At 36.5% G+C, this 19946-nt stretch overlaps 1 protein-coding gene across 6 annotated transcripts in view; it reads left to right on the top strand.

Moving 5' to 3' along the window:
- SP4 (Sp4 transcription factor) overlaps window positions 1-19946 on the top strand; it is a 73678-nt gene that overhangs the window by 34535 nt on the left and 19197 nt on the right. For 4 of the 6 annotated variants that reach the window (XR_014266743.1, XM_082472691.1, XM_082472690.1 and 1 more), the window contains exons 4-5: window positions 4151-4379; window positions 13255-13454. Coding sequence is in view for 4 of the 6 variants with exons in the window: in XM_082472691.1 (XP_082328817.1) it covers window positions 4151-4379; window positions 13255-13454 (429 nt within the window). In the remaining 2 variants the exon portion in view is untranslated. Of the gene's footprint in view, window positions 1-1061; window positions 1214-4150; window positions 4380-13254; window positions 13455-13821; window positions 13941-19946 lie in introns of those variants that run through there. The other 2 variants (XM_082472692.1, XR_014266744.1) reach the window with 2 other exon arrangements.

The raw sequence follows: 19946 nt of genomic DNA, 5'->3' as shown, positions 1-19946 counted from the left end.
CCCTGTGAAAAATCTGTGTGGAAATGTTCCCTGGCAGATGACAAGAAGAGTCTGACACTCATGAGAGGTGTTTGAGCATAAGGTACAGATTTGGGAGATACAGCTTACACAAAGTAGTAAAAGTTATGAAAGTGTGTGAACAAACCAAGGAGCAAGTTAGAATGAGAAGTTGGAACTATGTGGGGGTGGCTAGAGAAGTGGGAGGAACACCAGTGGTGAGTAGTACCGAGAAGCCCAAGAAGGAGAGCATTTCAAGAAGAGGGTGGGATTAGCAGCTCCAGGTGCTCCAGAGGTGAAATAAGGTCAAAGGGAAGAGTATGTTTGGGTTTACCATCAGAGAAATCGTTCATTCTGTCATCATTTTAGCAGAATGATGGGTTGGACACCTAATTTCAGTAATTTAAAGAGAGAATGGGAGGGACTTCCCTGGTGACGCGGTGGTTAAGAATCCACCTACCAAAGCACAGGACACGGGTTTGATGCCTGATATGGGAAAGATCCCACATGCCGCGGAGCAGCTAAGCCCGTGCGCCACAACTACTGAGCCAGCGCTCTGAGAAGCCCGAGCACCACAACGAAGAGTAGCCCCTGCTCTCCACAACTAGAGAAAGCCCACGCGCAGCGCGAAGACCCGACGCAGCCGATAGATAGATAGATAGATAGAAAGAAAGAATGGGAAATGAGGAGTAAAAGCAACCAGTATAGGTAAATCTTTTAAGAATGTGACGTCAGTTTAGGTTTAAATGCTGATAGGGAAAGCTAACAGAGAGGAAGAGTTTCTGAGAATGTAGGGAGTTAGCTCCGACAGTCAGGTTTTAAGGACAGAGTGGTCAATGGTGTCACATGCAGCAGTGCAGTCTTATTTATGTGCACTGAGAAAATGCCCATTGGATTTGGCCTTTAGGAGGAAATCTGTGAGCCAGGAGCTAAGTCCCTGTGGTGGAGTCCTTTGAATGCCAGACTTTGGTCAATGGGGAATGAATGAAAGTTACTGAGCACAGAAGTGATATGATCAAAACAGCATTAAAATGTGTTTTTCTTTTAAACTTTCCTTTATTAAGCTTATGTTATTGAGTGGCTCTGTTGTTTGGGCTCTGTTCCACATCTGGAGATACAGCAGTGAACATAACAGGCAGGATCTCTGTTACCATGGCACTGAACATTCAGAAGTGAGGCGAAGACAGAAAAAAATGAAAGGACAAGATAATTTAAGGCAAGTAAGACAAAACTTGGCGATAATACAGAAATGGACTAAGGGGAACTATGATGATGTGGTCAGGAATGGCATTTCTAAAGAGGAGGATTTGAACTGAGATCAGACTATTACTAACGAGTCAGCTGTGCAAAGATCTGGGTGCAAAGGCATCCTCGCCCAGACTAGAGAGTGTGTGCAAAGGCCCTAAGCAGGGAATGAGCCTGATTTGTTTGAGGACCAGAGAAAAAGGCAAGTTTGTTAGGAGTGGAGTGAGCAAGGGAGAGACTAATACAAGATGAGGTCTGAGAGGTGGGTGGAGTTAAACTTGAGCAGGGCCTTGGAGGCCTTAGTAAGGAGTTTGGTGGCTTGTTCTTGATCGGTCACAGTAGAAATGAAAGAAAAGTAGTATTGAGCTGTTGTTGAACTGTCTGGGACATCTAGGTTAAGAAGTCAAGAGAGTTGTCAGGCTTAAATATTTAAATTCAGATATGGTTTGCTTAGTATTATTCCTTGAAATAACTCCCCAGGTTGTTTAGGCATTGAACAAATAAACGTTCGTAGGGAGGCTTGGAGAGTCTGTTGAAATGGTATGATCAGCCAGTGATCATGGATCTCTAGCAGTTCTTTGACATAATGAAGGGCATCTTAAATAAATATCATTGCAACCGGAAAGGAATGACCAACTGTTGTATAAACAGTAGCTGGAAAAATTACGGCCAGAAATATCTCATGACTTCAGGGGACATAAAGAATACTTGCCAACCTGAAATACCTACATCTCCATAGGGACCAAGCTATAAAGACTTTGTATAGTGTTTAGTGCTGGTTTGGATAGAACTCCCATTTCCAAAAACGCTTTTTTCCCCCCAGTAAATAGGGAGTATGTGTATCACTGTGCTTCTAGATGCATAAGTAGTTTGAATAGTTTGCTTAGCCAAGGTCATCCTTAAGGAATCTGGTTTTACCGAGTATGTAAAACTTATGTGTGCCCGAAAGCTGCATTGAGGCATAATAATTATACTTTACATATTGCTTTACAGTTTACAAAGCCTTTACCCATTAGGAAATCAATTTGATCTTCATAAACAACTCTTTAAAGTAGATAAGGGCCAGGAATTTTAGGGAGGTCAGTATTATTAGAGGTGAGGAAAGTGAGGATCTCCAAATGTACAGTCACTGAATGGGATGTGAACTCACAACTTCTCACTTTACTTTTCATTTCTTTACCTGTCACACCTTGTTAATGCAAAGGTGAATGAAAATTTAAACTTTACTAGAAGAACTAAAATATGTGTCTTTACTAAAGCAGTGACGGAACACATTTTTTTTTTTATTATTAATTTTTGGCTGTGTTGGGTCTTCGTTGCTGCACGCAGGCTCTTCTCTAGTTGCGGCGAGCATGGGCCCACTCTACCTTGCTGTGCACGGGCTTTTCATTGCGGTGGCTTCTCTTGTTGCAGAGCACAGGTTCCAGGCACACAGGCTCAGTAGTTGTGGCTCATGGGCTCTAGGGGGCAGGCTCAGTAGTTGTGGCGCACGGGCTTAGTTGCTCCGGGGCATGTGGGATCTTCCCGGACCCGGACTCGAACCCGTGTCCCCAGCATTGGCAGGCAGATCCTTAACCACTGCACCACCAGAGAAGCCCCACATATATTTTATTTGTATTAAAGTTATTGGTGCTACCAAAGGTTTCAGATTGCTGTGACTACACAGAGGAGGGTGAGATTGACTTTGGCTGGCAGAGTCAAAGGTTTAATTTTGTTTTGAAAATGTGTGCTATTTTCTCACTTGCTAATTTTTATTGTCTTTCCTTGGTTGCTCCGCATGTTTAAAGTACGACATATGCAGCTTTAAAATAAACCCTTTTATTTTATATGCAGTACTCACATGTTTGTTTCTGCAACCATATTTTATTCTTGTATTGCCACTCAACTTAGTGGAGACTAGTAATAATAATAGCTAACATGTAATGAACAATTCTTTGCTAGGCGCTGTGTGGTGGTAAGGGGTTTGTAAAAATTAACGTATTTAATTCTTACATCAACTCTGAGGTGGGAGCATTCCTTCATAAATTGGTGTTTTTCTTCCTGCCCCTTCACATACTTGCTATTCCCACACCTGAGAAAGTAGAACTATGTTGAGAGAAAGTATAATTATAAGGCATACTCATGTGCACTCAGGATCAGCTTTTAAGCCATGTAAATTTTGTCATATATTGCTTATCATATTTTTCTCTAAGCCAACATAGCCAAGTTGGTATGTGTACTGACCTGAGAGGTGAAAACTAAGCTATGTAACATGAGTGAATGAAGTAATATCCTAAATGTCTGTTCTGTGATTTTAGTGACAGTATGTAATAATCATACATGGTTTTGCATTTTAAAAAAACTGCTTAACTCAATGTGTAAAATAAAAAAAAAGACTCATCAGTAAAGAGATGTTTGTTTAATTTAAAGTGTTTAGGAATGAGAAATGTCCATTATACTTAATCCTTTGTTTAGTTACTTTTTATTCCTGTATTTTCATGGAGTGAATGAGATATGTTGCTTACTGTGGAAATGGTCATAATAATGCTTTGTATTTATATAACATCTTTCATCTGAGGATCTCAAAAAATGTCTCATGAATCGTCACAGCACTTCAGTGAGGTAGTAAGGTAGCAAGGATTATTAATCTTCATTTTACAGATGGAGAAATTAAGCCACAAGAGGATTAAAATTTATGTATAGTCCCACCAACCAGATATAGAGGCAGCCTGAGCTGCTAAGGTTAAAACATTATATTTTAGGAGGATTGGCATAGTATAAAACTTAAATTAACCCCTTTGCTTTTGTACTTTACACAGATAATCTGTTAGAACAAATATGGTAGCTTTAAAGTGTCCATATGGAAATTTTTTAAATCCTTTTTAGGAATAGAAAACATTGTAATACTCTTTTCCCCTCTCATTTTTAGGTCAGCAGCAAGGACAAGATGGAGTGAAAGTCCAACAAGCTACAATAGCTCCTGTAACCGTAGCAGTTGGAGGAATTGCTAATGCAACTATAGGTGCTGTTAGTCCTGACCAACTCACACAAGTGCATTTGCAGCAAGGCCAGCAGGCTTCTGATCAAGAGGTGCAGCCTGGCAAGAGGCTTCGAAGAGTTGCCTGTTCCTGTCCTAATTGTAGGGAAGGAGAAGGAAGGTAAATGCTCTATTGCCACCCAACTCAGTGGAGACTAGTATAATAGCTAACATGTAATGAACAATTACATGTAATCAAGGCACGTAGGGTATTAGTTAAAATCAAGCCATTGGCTGAGTAGTTCGATCATTAGAACATCACTAGCTTTATAGCCCAAGAGTTGAGATACAATATTGTTATGAAGGGGATTAGATTGAGCTCTTCTGGGAATGGGATTTCAGTGGTCCTCTACCATGTACCTTTTACTTTCTTTTATGGTTTTCTTTCCTCATTTATTTATGTAAAATTTTAAAACAACTTTATTGCTATAAAACTTACATACCATGTAATTCACTCATTTAAACTGTACATTTCAGTGGTTTTTAATATATTCACAGAGTTGTGCATCCATCACCACAGTCAATTTTAGAACTTTTTTGTTCCCCTGAAAACAAATCCTGTATTGTTTAGCTATCACTGCCTATTCCCTCCCAGCTCTAGGCAACCACTAAACTAATTTCTGTGTATAGATTTGCCTATTCTAGACATTCATATAAATGGAATCATAAAGTATGTGGGTTTTGTGACTGGTTTCATTCACTTAGCGTGTTTTCAAAGTTGATCCATATTATAGCATGTGTCAGTTCATTCTTTTTAATGAACAAAATAATATTCCATTGTATGGATATACAGTATTTTACTTATCCATTCATCAGTTGTTGGACATTTGGAATTTTTTCCACCTGTTGGCTATTATGCTGCTACAAATATTGTTAGACAAGTTTTTGTTTTTGATTTGCATTTCCCTGATGACTAATGATATAAAGTATGTTTTCGTGTGCTTACTGTTGGCCATTTGTGTATCTTTTTTTTTTTGATTAATTAATTAATTAATTTTTGGCTGCGTTGGGTCTTCATTGCTGCTCGCGGGCTTTCTCTAGTTGCGGCGCGCGGGCTTTCTCTAGTTGTGGCGAGCGGGGGCTACTCTTCGTTGCAGTGCACGGGCTTCTCATTGTGGTGGCTTCTCTTGTTGTGGAGCACAGGGTCTAGGCACGTGGGCTTCAGTAGTTGTGGCATGCGGGCTCAGTAGTTGTGGCTCGTGGGCTCTAGAGCACAGGCTCAGTAGTTGTGGCATGCGGGCTCAGTAGTTGTGGCTCACGGGCTTAGTTGCTCTGCAGTATGTGGATCTTCCCAGACCAAGGATTGAACCCGTGTCCCCTGCATTGGCAGGTGGATTCTTAACCACTGTGCCACCAGGGAAGTCCCTGTGTGTCTTCTTTAGAGAATTGTCTATTAAGATCTTATGCCTATTTTAATTAGATTATTTGTCTTTTTATTTTTGAATTATAATAGTTCTTCATATATTCTAGATACAGGTCCCTTATCAGATTTATGATTTGAAATATTTCTTCCCGGTTTCTGAGTTGTCTTTTCACTTTCTTGATAGCGTCCTTTGAAGCACAGAAGTTTTTAATTGTGAAGTCCAGTCTTTTCTTTGGGTGCTTCTGCTTTTGGTTTCGTATCTAAGAATCCATTGCCCAATCTGAGGTCACAAAGATTCCCACTTTTCTTATAAGAGTTTTATAGTTTTTGTTCTTACATTTAGGTCTTTGATCAATTTGGGGGTTAATTTTTGTAACTGGTGTCAGGTAAGGGTTCATCCAACACCATGTGTTGAAAGACCGTCCCTTCCCTATTCTTTGGATGGTTTTGGCACCCTTGTCAAAAATCAGTTGATCATAGACACATAGGTTTATTTCTAGAGTCTTCAATTCTGTTTCATTGATCTGTCTGTCTGTCTCTATGCCAATACCACACATACCACACTGTCCTGTTGACTTTGGCTTTGTGGTAACTTTTGACATTGGGGAGTATGAGTCTTCCAACTCACCCAACATGAAACGGTTTTTTTTTTTTTTTTTAATAAATTTATTTATTTATTTATTTTGGCTGTGTTGGGTCTTCGTTTCTATGCGAGGGCTTTCTCTAGTTGAGGCGAGCGAGGGTCACTCTTCATCGCGGTGCGCAGGCCTCTCACTGTCGTGGCCTCTCCCGCTGCGGAGCACAGGCTCCAGACGCGCAGGCTCAGCAGTCGTGGCTCACGGGCTTAGTTGCTCCGCGGCATGTGGGATCCTCCCAGACCAGGGCCCGAGCCTGTGTCCCCTGCATTGGCAGGCAAAGTCTTAACCACTGCACCACCAGGGAAGCCCCCTATTTTTTTTTTTTTTTTTGAAAGGGTTTTTGATTGTCATGTGCTTTTCTTCATCTGTTGAGATGATCATGTAGTTTTGTTTTTTATTCTGTCCATATGGTATATTACATTAATTGATTGTTAAATGTTAAAGTACTTTTGCATTCATGGGATAAATACAACTTGGTCATGCTATGTAATTCTTTTTATATGTTGATGGATTTGTTTTTTAACTATTGCGTTGAGGATTTTTGCATCCATGTTCATGAGAGATACTGGTCTGTAGTTTTCTTACAATGCCTTTGGGTGGGCAAGGGTGTTACTGGCCTTGTAGAATGAGTTGGGAAGTCTTCTCTCCAGTTTCGTTTTTTGAAAGTTTGTGAAGAACTGGTATTAATTTTTAAAATGTTTTGTGAACCTGTGAAGCTCACTGGGCTTTTCCTGTGTGTATTTTTTCGACTACTAATTCACCATTATTACTTGTTTTGAGTTCTGTCTTGTTCTGGAGTCAGCTTTGATACTTCGTATCTTTCTAAGAATTTGTTCATCGTATAGTTTTTTAAGTAATTGGTATACAATTGTTCTTGGTATTCGTTTATAATCCTTTTTATTTCTGTAAGGTTGGTAGTGATATCCCTTTTTTCATTTCTGATTCTAGTAATTTGAGTCTTCTTTTTTTTTTTTGTTAGTCTCCCTAATGGCCTGTTGGTTTTGTTGACCTTTAATCAGCCTTTGGTTCCATTGATTTTTCTCTATTGTTTTTGTATTCTCTAATTCATTAGTTTCTGCTCTGTTCTTTATTATTTTCTTTCTTCTGCTTGCTTTATTTTAGATTTAATTTGCTCTGTTTTACTGTCTTAAGATGGAAGTTTAGGTTATTTAAGATCTTTTTTCCTTCCAGTTTTATTGAGATATAATTGACGTACAGCACTGTATAAGTTTAAGGTGTACAGCATAATAATATGACTTAATACATCATGAAATGATTATCATAATAAGTTTAGTGAACATCTGTCAGCTACAAAATTAAAGAAATAGAAAAACTATTTTTCCTTGTGATGAGGACTCTTAGGATTTAACTCTCTTAACAATTTTCATATATAACATACAGCAGTGTTACTTATATTTATCATGTTGTAGATTACATTCCTAGTACTTACTTACCTTAGAACTGGAAGTTTGTATCTTCTGACTGCCTTCATCCATTTCCCCTCCTCTGGTAACCACAAATCTGATCTCTTTTTTCTGTGAGTTGTTTGTTTGTTTGTTTTTGAGGTGTAACTGACGTACAACACTGTTAGTTCCTGTTACACAATATAGTGAATCATTATTTCTATACATTTCACAATGATCACAGTAAGTCTAGTTACGATATTATCACTGTACAAAATTATTACATAGTTATTGACCATATTCCCCACACTGTACATTTCATCCCCTTGACTCCTTTATTTTTTAACTGGCAGTTTGTACCTCTCAATCTCCCTCACCTTTTTTTTTTCCTCCCTCCACACCCCTCTCCTCTGACAACCACCTGTTTGTTCTCTGTATCTATAACTGTTTCTGTTTTGTTATGTTTGTTCATTTATTTTGTTGTTTAGATTCCACATATAAGTAAGATCATTCAGTATTTGTCTTTCTCTGTCTGACTTGCTTCACTTAGCGTAATATCCTCTAGGTCCATCCATGTTGTCACAAATGGCAAGATTTCATTCTTTTCTTGTGGCTGAGTAATTTTCTATTGTGTGTGTGTGTGTACGTGTATATATACACGCGCGTGCGTGCACGCACACACACAGACACACACACACACACACACACACCACATCTTCTTTATCCATTCAGCTATTGATGGGCATTTAGGTGGCTTCCATATCTTGACTATTGTGAATGATGATGAAGTGAACATAAGGGTGCATGTATCTTTTCTAATTAGTGTTTTCACTTTCTTTGGATAAATACCCAGGAGTGGAATTCCTGGGTCTTATATTCGTTCTATTTTTAATTTTCTGAGGAGTATCCATACTGTTTGGCGTAGCGGCTGTACCAATTTACATTCCCAACAACAGTGCATGAGGGCTCCCTTTTCTCCATATCCTTGACAACGTTTGTTATTTGTTCTCTTTTGTATACTAGCCATTCTGACAGGTTTGAGGTAAGATCTTTTTAAATATAGATATTTACAGCTGTAAGTTTCCCTCTAAGCATTACTTTATGTGTATCCCCTAAGTTTTGGTATGATGTGTTTTCATTTTCCTTCATCTCAAAATCTTTTACGATTTCCCTTTTGATTTCTTCTTTGACCCATTGGTTATTTAGGAGTATATTGTTTAATTGCTAGGTATTTGTGAATTTCCTGGTTTCCTCCTATAAATGATTTCTAGTTTTCTTCCACTGTGGTCAGAAAACTTTGTTATTTCTGTCCTTTTAAATTTATTGAGATTTGTTTCACAGCCTAGTATATGATCTGTCCTGGAGAACATTCCATGCACTCTTGAGGAGAATGCTGTTGTTGGCTGGAGTGTCCTGTGGATGTCTGTTAGGTCTTGTTCATTTACAGTGTTATTCAAGTCTTCTGCTTCCTTGTTGATCTTCTACCTAGTTGTTTTGTGGAAACATCATTGAAGATAGAGTATTGAAATCTCCAGCTATTATCATTGAATTGTCTATTTCTCTTTTCATTTCTGTCAGTTTTTACTTCTGTTTTGGCACTCTCTTTTTACTCTTGTTTAAATGCATGTATGTTTCCAGATGGATTGACCCATTTATCCTTATCAAATTTCTCTCTTTATTTCTAATAACATCTTTTGTTTTAACGTTTATTTTGTCTGGTCTTAGTATAGCCACTCCAGCTTTCTTGTGGTTGTTTGCATGATACCATTTTCCATCTTTTTACTTTTCAATATCTTTGTATTTTTGTATCTTTAAATGTAAAGTGTGTCAGCTATAGACAGTACATAGTAGGATCTTGTTTTAAATCTAATCTGACAAAACCTACCTTTTTATTAGTTTATATAATCCATTTACATTGGATGTTATTATCAATATAATGAACTTATGTCTGCCATTTTACCTTTTGTTTTCTATGTCTCATGTCTTTTTTTGCTCCCCTATCCCTCCCTTACTGCTTTCTTTTGAATTAAGTTACTATCATTTTAATTTGTAATATAGCATTTTAATTTCATTAATGATGTTTTCACTGTACTTATTTCTCTGGTGCTTGCTCTAGGCCTTACAATATATATCTTAATTTATCATAATCAGTTTAAGATTTACGGTAACTTAATTCCAGTGAGTTACAGAAATGTTACTCCTATATAGGTCTGTTCCCTTGTGCTTCTTTTTATGGTATTACTGTTATACGTAAGTGTTACAGACCCCACAATACTTCGTTATAATTATTATTTTTATAAATTTATGTCTTTTAAATTTGCTATGTTAACTTTATCATTTCTGGTTCTCTTTATTTATTCCCATGAATTTGAGTTCCCATTTGGGGTCATTTCCTTATGGCTTTGCTCCCAGCCACCTCCTTTGTGCTGTTATTGGCAGATATGTTACATATGTTGCATTTCTCTAATGTTACAGGCTTGACAATACATTTTATACATATTGTTTTATAAAATTGCTTTTTATTTTTTTATTAAACCACATTTAATTATTTTTGGCTGCTTTGGGTCTTTGCTGCTGCACATGGGCTTTCTCTAGTTGCGGCAAGCGGGGGCTACTCTTCGTTGTGGTGCATGGGCTTCTCATTGCAGTGGCTTCTCTTGTTGCGGAGCACGGGCTCTAGGCGTGTGGGCTTAAGTAGTTGTGGCGCGCAGGCTCAGTAGTTGTGGTGCGCGGGCTTAGTTGCTCTGTGGCATGTGGGATCTTCCCAGACCAGGGATTGAACCCATGTCCCCTGCATTGGCAGGTGGATTCTTAACCACTGTGCCACCAGGGAAGCCCAAAATTGCTTTCTAAATCAGGTGAGAAGAAATATGCACTTACACTGTCCTTTATAATTACATAATTACCTTTGCTAGTGCGCTTTTGTTTCTTTATATATATTTGAATTACTTGCTGGTTTCACTTGCTTTCAGCTTAAAGAACTTCCTTTAGTATTTGTTGCAAAGCAAGTCTACTAGCAACACATTCTCTTAGTTTTTATCTGGGAATGTCTTTATTTCACCTTCATTTTTGAAAGATAGCTCTGCTGGATATAGGATTCTTGTTTGAGGTTGTTTTGGGTTTTTTTTTTTTGTTTTTTTGTTTGTTTTTGTTTTTGTTTTGTTTTTGAGTACTTGAATATGTTTCTACTGAGAAGTCAGCCTTTAATCCTACTGGGCTTTCCCTGTAAGTGATGAGTCATGTTTCTTGCTGTTTTCAAGATTTCATCCTTGTCTTCGGGTTTCAGGATTTTTAGTGTAAAGTGTCTATTTGTAGATCTCTACATTTATCATATTTGGAGTTTGTTGAGCTTCCTGAAAGTGTAGGTTAATGTTTTTCATAAGTTTTCAGCTGTTATTTCTTTGAATATTTTTTCTGCTTCATCCCCCACTCTCCTTTTCCCTCTCGTCTCCTCTCCTCCTGGTATTCTCATTCACATGTTGGTGTTCCACATTTCTCTGACATTCTGTTTATTCTTCTTCTGTTTCTTGTTTGCTTTTTGGGTTGCATAATCTCTGTTGAACTGTCTTCAATTTCACTATTTCTTCTTTCTCTTGAGTCCCTCTTGTGAATTTTTCATTTCAGTTGTACCTTTTATCTCAAGAGGTTCCAGTTGGTTCTTTAAAAAATCATTTCTAGCTCTTTATTGATATTCTCTGTTTGATGTGACATTGTCATTATACCTTGCTTTACTTCTTTAATCATGATGTCCTTTAGTTCTTTGAATGTATTCATAATGGCTGCTTTGAAGTCTTGTTAAATTTGTTTGCTCTCACAGGCAGTTTCTCTTGCCTGCTTTTTCTCTAGTGTATAGGTCGTTTTTTCCTTCTTTGTTTCTGGTTTTTGCATGTCTCATAATTTTTTGTTGGAAACTGGAGAAATAATATATTGTAACAACTCCTAGTACTGCCTTCTGTCCTTCTCCCACCCCTGGCTTGTTACTGTTGTTTGCTTGTTTGTTTAGTGATGAGCTGGATTATTTTAATGAAAATCCCTGCCCCCACTCCCCCCCCCCCCTCCCAGTATGAAGCTGTTGCTCCTTAGTGGCCCTGGGATGACAGTGGTTTTGGTAAGGATTTTTTTGGCTCTTTCCCTGACCACACCCAGCTGTTAAGCTTCACTAATTGCCAGCTGATTGCTCTGTCGTTTTCAATAATACCCTGAAGCATATATTGCTCCACAGACCGATCCAATCAGAGTTTAAAAAGGCAGAACTTAGGTCTGTGCTTGAGATTTATTCTGATTCTGTAAGACTCTTACCGGCTACCTCTTTCCTCAGTTCTCTCTAGCAACCTAGCAGTCTATAGTTTAGCTTATGTCTCCAGTGAATCTATGAGTCTCCTCCCAGTTGTCTTTTACAACAATCTCCACTGTCTTTAAGATCATCCTTAGGCTCAAACCTCTCCACACTTTGTTGCAAATGAAGTCAATTTCTTGGGAAGAGATTTGGAGCCTTCTGTTTTATGGTATGCTCTCCCTCTGGCCAAAATCTCTGTGTCATGGCTCTTGAACTGGGGGGTTGGGACAGTGGCACATTTCTCCCTAAGCATTCCGTGCTCTAGGAGCTGAGCACTTGGGGGCAGGAGGTCAGCAGTATCCTCAAGTTTTATTGGCTGGTCACTCCAGGGTTGGAACCTCTGATTTATGAACTACAAATGAGCTGGGTCAAGGGTCATCTGGACCCCAGTGTTTTCATCATGCCTTATCCAAGGCTGAGCCCGTGTCTCAGGGGTTGGGATTGGGTGGAAGAATGTTGCTCCCCGTCTGTCAGCCACACTCACCTGAAACTTAGCCTCAGTAACAGGTAGCTGCAGGTAGATTGAGAAATACTCATGTCCTGCCTCTCTTGGGGAGATAACCCAGCAACTGGAAGGGTGGGAGAAGAGGGAACCCTGTTGTTGATTGCACAAGTCTATAGTGTTTCTGTGTCAGGGGAGGTGGAAGGAGGAGGGAGAGACAGAGTGAGTATTGGTTCAAATACAGCAGACTCTCACTCTTCTTACCAAGTTCTGTTTGATTTTCATGAATAAATGTTTCTTTATTTGCTGTATACTCATAGGGCCATTTCCAGAGATTGTAAATGGTATTTGCTTTTTTTTGTTATCATTTGCACTGGTTTCACTGGGGAGTAGGTCCAGGGAGCTCTTCGTGCTGCTTTTGCTGGAAGTGAAACTCTGAACCTTACACTTTTGAGTGAGGATTACCATTCTTTGGTATTTTAGAGGAGAGTGTTCAAGTGTCTTGAAAAGTTTAAAGAGATTTTTTTCCCAGGGGAGGAACCTACTAGGAAATGAACATGTGAATTCCATGGCAGAACATACATTCTCTAAAATTAATGTGTTTTCATACCACTTTTGAGTTTACTACACACTGCTGTTTTTTTTTTTAATTGAAATTTTTCTGATTTTTAACTACAGTTGTGGCATCATGATTTAAAAAACCCATTTAGAAAAGCATCATTTAATTACCTTGATTCCCTTTTACTTTTCCTGAATTATAAGCTTGGTGTTTGGGAGTGTAATTAATGTTTGGTTTTGGTTTTTGTTTTTGTAGAGGCAGTAATGAACCAGGAAAAAAGAAACAACATATCTGTCATATTGAAGGATGCGGAAAAGTTTATGGCAAAACATCTCACCTACGAGCACATCTTCGCTGGCATACTGGAGAAAGACCTTTTATATGCAACTGGATGTTTTGTGGCAAAAGATTTACAAGGAGTGATGAGCTTCAGAGACATAGAAGAACCCATACAGGTTAGTTGATTTATTTTAGGACTTGTACTTGTTACTTCTTTTCTCAGTGCTTAGATGAAAATTATAGTGATAGTTCGCTATCAAATTGGGAAATATGGAAATTAAAGAGAGAAAATTCATTTTAGTGATTATATGAAAGATGTTTAAGGTCAAAATTCTTTACCTCATTTCTGAGATATATTTTATTCTACTTTTCGTAAGCTTTATCGGCATAATTACATGACTTGGAATTTATTCCATTTGCTTATCCTGCATTCTTAGCATGTTGAACTCACATATTACTTTTTGTCAGTATTTAAGTTGATGAGAAAAGAGTTGAATTATCTTATTGGTGACCTTGATTAGTTTTTGTTTTTTTACAATCCAGAAAATTGGCTGAAGTATCAAGAAAAGTATAACAGATACCTACCTTAACTCTCACTCAGAATTGACAGCTGTTAACATGCTATGTTATCTGTTATTTTTTAACAAAACAAATCATATAAAGTTGACATCATCTTTGTCCTCCTACCTCTCAAAGACAACAGCTACCATGAATTTCAAGTGTAAGTTTTTAGTGTAGTTTTAATACTCTTACATATTTTGTTCATGAATATATATGTGAATATTGTTTTGTGTTTTCTATGAAATTTTATGTAACTGATATATTACAGTATCATAATTTCACTTACTATGTTTTGAGATCTATCCAGGTTCATATGTATGTACATATATGTGTATGAATACATGTCTGTTTCTCTTAACTGCTATGTAGTGTTCTATCACATGACTACTACACTGTATTGATCCATTTCCCACACTCTTTAGATGAGTTCAGGTTTTTTTGCTGTCACAAACTTTACTACTTTGAACATACAGTGAACATGTACAAGAAGTAGAATTATTGGATCTTAGAGAATGTGTGTGTTTGATTTTGCTAGATAACCACTAAAGAGTCTCTAAAGTGGCTGTTACCATATCTACTTCACTAGTGTTGATTGAGAGTTTCCACCTGGCTGTATGTTCACTCAGTAGCATCAGGCTTTGAAAGTTCTTGTCAGTCTAAAATGGTTTCTATTTAATTTTTTAAATTAGCATTTTTCCTGGTTATAGTGAGATAAGCATCTTTTCCTGTGTTTATTGGTCATTTATATTTTGTTTTCTTTTGATCTTTTTGGATTATTTCTTTTGATCTTTTTTGTTGTTGTAGTTTTCCTTTTTCTTACTGATTTATATATTGCAATTTTTCCCAGTATTGCTATCTTTTATGTTGGTGCTATCTTTTGTCATATGGAAGTTTTACATTTTTATTTAGTCAAATATAAGGATATGTAAATATATTCCTTTGCATTTTGCTTTTTTTTTAAATGAAATTTTCTCTTATCCCAAGGTCATAAAGTTTTTAAAAACATTTTCTTCTAATTGACTTTAAGGTTTTCTTTTTGTAAGTTTATTAGTCTAGAATTTTTTTTTTTTTTTGGATGATGATGGACTAAAAAGGGGATAAAATTCTATTTTTCATGTGGAAAGCCATTTCTTGAATAGTCCAATTCTTTCTTCATTGATATTTAATGAACTTCTCTCATATGTTGATGTCCCTTTTAAGAATGGCTGATTTCTGAGTCCTTTGTTTTTCTATTTGTCACTTCTTACAGTAATACTATGCTGTTTTAATTACCAGAAGCTTATATTAAGTCTTGATATCTGATAGGGCAATTTTCCTTTTTTTGGTATATAACACTGACCTTCTCTATTTAGAACATGTCTGGTATATATATTTGGGACTCAGTGTTTAATTATTGAATAAAGTAATAATTTGGGTAGATTTTTTGAATTAGACATTAAACTTTAACTTGTATCAGGGTACATGTAGGACAAAAGGGGAACTAGAACTGACATTTATTGATCAACTACTGAATATCAGATGTTTCAAATATATCATCTCATTTAATTCTAACAGAAGCACTATAAACTAGAAATTGGCTCCATTTTACAGATTAGAAAATAGCCTCAGAGAAGAAATGATGGTTGCTAAATCTATTTAAAGTGATAAATAAAAATTACTTAGTTTGATATGCACACAACTTAGTAACACAGAAGAGTCTTAGTGTAATGGCTCAATCACTGAGTTAGTATTATATTAAAAATAAGAATTTTAATTTAAAAAAAGTTTTAAAAACTTTCTGTATGGTATTATATTGGGGTTTCTAATGCCACCTCACCTTTCATATTGGCAAATATGTTGTGATTAAAAATTAAGCCCGTAATAATATTGATGTCTGTTTTAGAAAAATACTGTGCTGTTTATGTCAGTATGAGTGGATGCAGTATTTCTACCCTGGTTTAACAGTGGGGCAGATTAGGGAAGCCAAGAAAATTTGGAACCTCTCACATTGTGATTTCATCATTTTGTTTGAGAAACGATGAGTTTCTAAACTTCCTTTCTGTTGCACATCCATACTCATACAGATAACACAAGGCAGATTTACTGAAGGATTTATATAAACTACTTCAAAAGATTAATGATTTGGAAGCATAATTTCTTTCTTCTTTTTAAATGGTCCACACCATTATTGTCTTCTAATAACCTGAATAATTCAGAATTTAATATACTTTCAGCTTACTTTCAGTGTTTCAAACATCTTGAATACATCATACACAAAATTGTTTATTTAAACATGTTATTTTGAAAAGTGTTTGGCTTAACGTCAGATACTATTTTACTTTTAAAGAAGTAGTACAGGTAACGTTCATTCTAAGTTGTTCATTAAAGTTGTTGAAAAGAAAATGAAACAAGTCTTTTGAAATAAATAAGTATTGATTAAGCATTTAATATGTTAAGTTGAAAGCCTTGGCCATTCATGGCAGGAGCTGTGTTTTCTTTAATGCCCAACCACTGCACTAAGTAGAAATTCAGTCATCATCTTACTATGAATGGACAAATGAGTTATTTTTATTCACTGCTGAAAACAGTGCAGATTTTTTTTTGTTGCTTTCTGTAAAATAAATTAAAAATTTTTTTCAAAAGATACATGGATATGGTATTTAAAAATCAAATCATGAAAAAAAAAATCAAATCATGTAGAAGAGCTTGGATTGTTAAGCAGACTCTTTGGCCCACTGCATCTGCTCCCTGGAGAAAATCATGTTTAATCTTTTAAGTATTTTTACATTTTTATTCATCCTGTGATGGCTGTGCATACCTATATAATATGCTTATACTGATGGCCAGTAGGCACATGAAAAGCTGCTCAATGTTGCTCATCATCAGGGAAATGCAAATCAAAACTACCTGTGAGAATGGCGATCATCAAAAAGAATACAAATAAAAAATGTTGGTGAGGACGCGGAGAAAAGGGAACCCTTGTACACTCTTGGTGGGACTGTAAATTGGTGCAGCTGCTCTGGAAGACAATATGGAGGTTTCTCAAAAAACTAGAGGTAGAACTACCATATGACCAAGCAATTCTGCTCCTGGGTATATGTTCGAAAAAAAACCAAAAACACTAATTTGAAAAGATACATGCAACCTAATGTTAATAGCAGCATGATTTACAGTTGCCTAGATATGGAAGCAACCTAAGTGTCGATCAATACATGAAGTGAAATAAGTCAGGTAGAGAAAGACAAATGCTGTATGATATCACTTATATGTGGAATCTAAAATATGCAACAAACTAGTGACTGTAATTTTTTAAAAACAGACTCACAGATACAGAGAACAAACTAGTGGTTACCAGTAGGGAAAGGGAAGGGGGTAGGTACAATTTAGGGGTAGGGGATTAAGAGGTACAAACTATTAGGTATAAAATAAGCTACAGGGATATATTGTACAACATGAGGAATATAGCCAATATTTTATAGCTATAAATGAAATATAACCTTTAAAGTTGTGAATCAATATATTGTGCACCTATAACTTATACAATATTACACATCAACATACTTCAATTTAAAAAAATGAACACTCAGTTGTAAACTGACAGAAATCAACACTCCCCCCAAAATAGTTTACCTGACTTTACACCATCAATGACATTGAATTTTTTCTTTAATTGTGTGCAGGCCAAATGTTGTCTCATGACTCACCACTCTGTGATACCGTATTACCATGTCTGTCCTTCAGTTTCCATCCCTTTCACCTTTTAACTTCTCTCACCTAAACTTTTACTATCTCTTCTCTTTCTCTTGATGTTAAAATGCTTACATTTTCTTTAATAACCACTGCCTCCTTTTTTTCATAGCTTAGTTCTTAAAGTTGAAAATTAGTAAATAAATAATAATTACATTAAGTAATGGACTGTGATTACCTGTCCTTTCCTGTGTAGTTTTTGTTTTTGTTTTTGTTTTCCTGAAGTTTCAAATTGCCTTCTTCCCCTTTGCATTGGTTAACTTTATTACCTCCTCTTGTTATTTTAACTTTTCAAGAAAAGTATCAACTCCATCAGGTTTCTCCTTATTCCTGGAGTACTCCAGCTTTCCGATCAAACACTGATTGATTCCTGTCTAGGGCTGATGCACAGCTGTAATCCTGAGACTTTTCTTCCCTGCTCTATTGGTTTGGATCCAGTGTTCTCAAGATCTCACATCTTCAGCTTTCTCAGTTTATTCCCTTGGTTTCTGGAAAACATTCTGAAATGCTTCCTACAAAAAGGCATACAGAAGTAAATTTGTTTGAAAATACCTTTATTTTGCTTTTCCACTTAATTGATAGTTTGGCTAATACAGAATTCTAGGTTGAAAATTATATTCATTTGAAACATTAATGGCACTGCTGTGTTGTCTTCTTGCATCTGTTTTACTAATAAGTTCATTGTTCCTCTTCTCATATTTTTTTGTAGGTGACCTAATTTTACCCCTTCAGCTTTAGGGAACTTATTTATTTTATTTATTTATAACTCTTTTATTTTGAAGTAATTTTATACTTACAGAGGAGTTGCAAAGATAATATAGAGAGTTCTCAAATACCCTTCACCCAGCTTCCTCTATAACTAATGTCTTCCATAACACAATGTTAAGAAATTAACATTGGTACAATACTATCAGTTAAACTACAGGCTTCCCTACAAATATACTTTTTCTATTCCAGGATTCAGTCCAGAGTACCACATTGCATTTATTTGTCATGACTCTTCAGTCTCCTGCAGTCTGTGAAATTTCCTCTTTTTGTTTCCTGGTCTTGTCATACCTTGACACTTAAAGGTTAAGTATCTTGTAGAATATCCCTCAATTTGGGTTTGTCTGATATTATCTCATGATTACATTGAGGTTATGAATTGTTGCTGGGACGAATATCACAGACATTATTATCCTTCTAATCGCATCATATCAGGGAGTACATGATGTCAATATGTCTTATTATTGGTGATGTTAACCTTGATGAATTAGTTAAGATAATGTTTGCCAGGTATCTCCACTGTGAAGTTTTTCTTTTTTCCTTTCCATATTTTGTTTATTAGAAGCAACTGACTAGGTCCATTCAATATTCAAGAGGAAGTGAATTAAGCTCCACCTCCTAGAGGGAGGAGTATCAAAGAATTTGTGGACTTAATGAACACAACCACAGTAATTAGTAAATATTTTAGAGATTTTTTGAGTCTGCACAAATGTCCTCTTTCTCTTTAAAGAAAACACTATTTTCACTTTTAGCATTCCTCATTGTATCTTTTTTTTTTTCCTGAATATCCATAATTATAATGGGTATTTTAATATAGTTTCTGAGGAAATAAAAACCACAATATTTGTTAGCATACGAAAGCTTAGGAAAGAGTTGATGAAATATCTCTCTGAAACAACTACAGAATCATTTCTTTCACCAAAAAATGAACAGACTTTTAATCATGTACAGTCAAACGTAACTGAAAACAGAGATTATATTCAGCTACAAGTAACAGAAAGCACCCATACTTTTCCTGATAGGAGGAAGGGGCTTATTCTCACATAGAAGGAGAGGGTCAAGGCAGCCACTGCACAGTGCAGCAAACTCCCATGTCCTTGTTTATCACTGCACCATTGTGAATGTCATGGTGAATCAGGAAAACATACTAACAATGTTAACAGCAAAAGGTGTTTCCTACACAAATTAGACATGATGAAGCTATAAATCTACAGAAGGGTAATCTGACAATACTCCCAACCATGAAATTCTGAATTATTTTCCAAGTGGACACAGGAGGCCTCACAGAAAAATTCAAACTCTGACAGATTTTGATGTAGAATTGTAAAGACATCAGAGGAAAACTACACTTCTGATAATAGGAATCAAACAGTTGGTGGTGGTTTTGAGGATACTCTTGAATACAAAGGCACAGAATCTGGAAAATAGGATGAAAGGTGGTGTCCTCGAACCTTCTATGTATCTGTCTCTCTCCCAGCATGGTGGCTCCAAAATCTGAAGTATGCCTTCTCATCTGCCTTTAAATTGCACACAGGTGACGCTATTGGTGAATTCTAACATGGAACCACAAAGGGGATAGATTGTGGAAAATCTAGGTCCTAATATTACTCATAGGC

Source organism: Balaenoptera physalus (assembly GCF_965194825.1).
Source record: "Balaenoptera physalus genome assembly, chromosome: 8".
Classification (NCBI taxonomy): Eukaryota; Metazoa; Chordata; class Mammalia; order Artiodactyla; family Balaenopteridae; genus Balaenoptera; species Balaenoptera physalus.
Note: the sequence above shows the minus strand (reverse complement) of the source record. Positions and strands in the feature narration are given on the sequence as shown.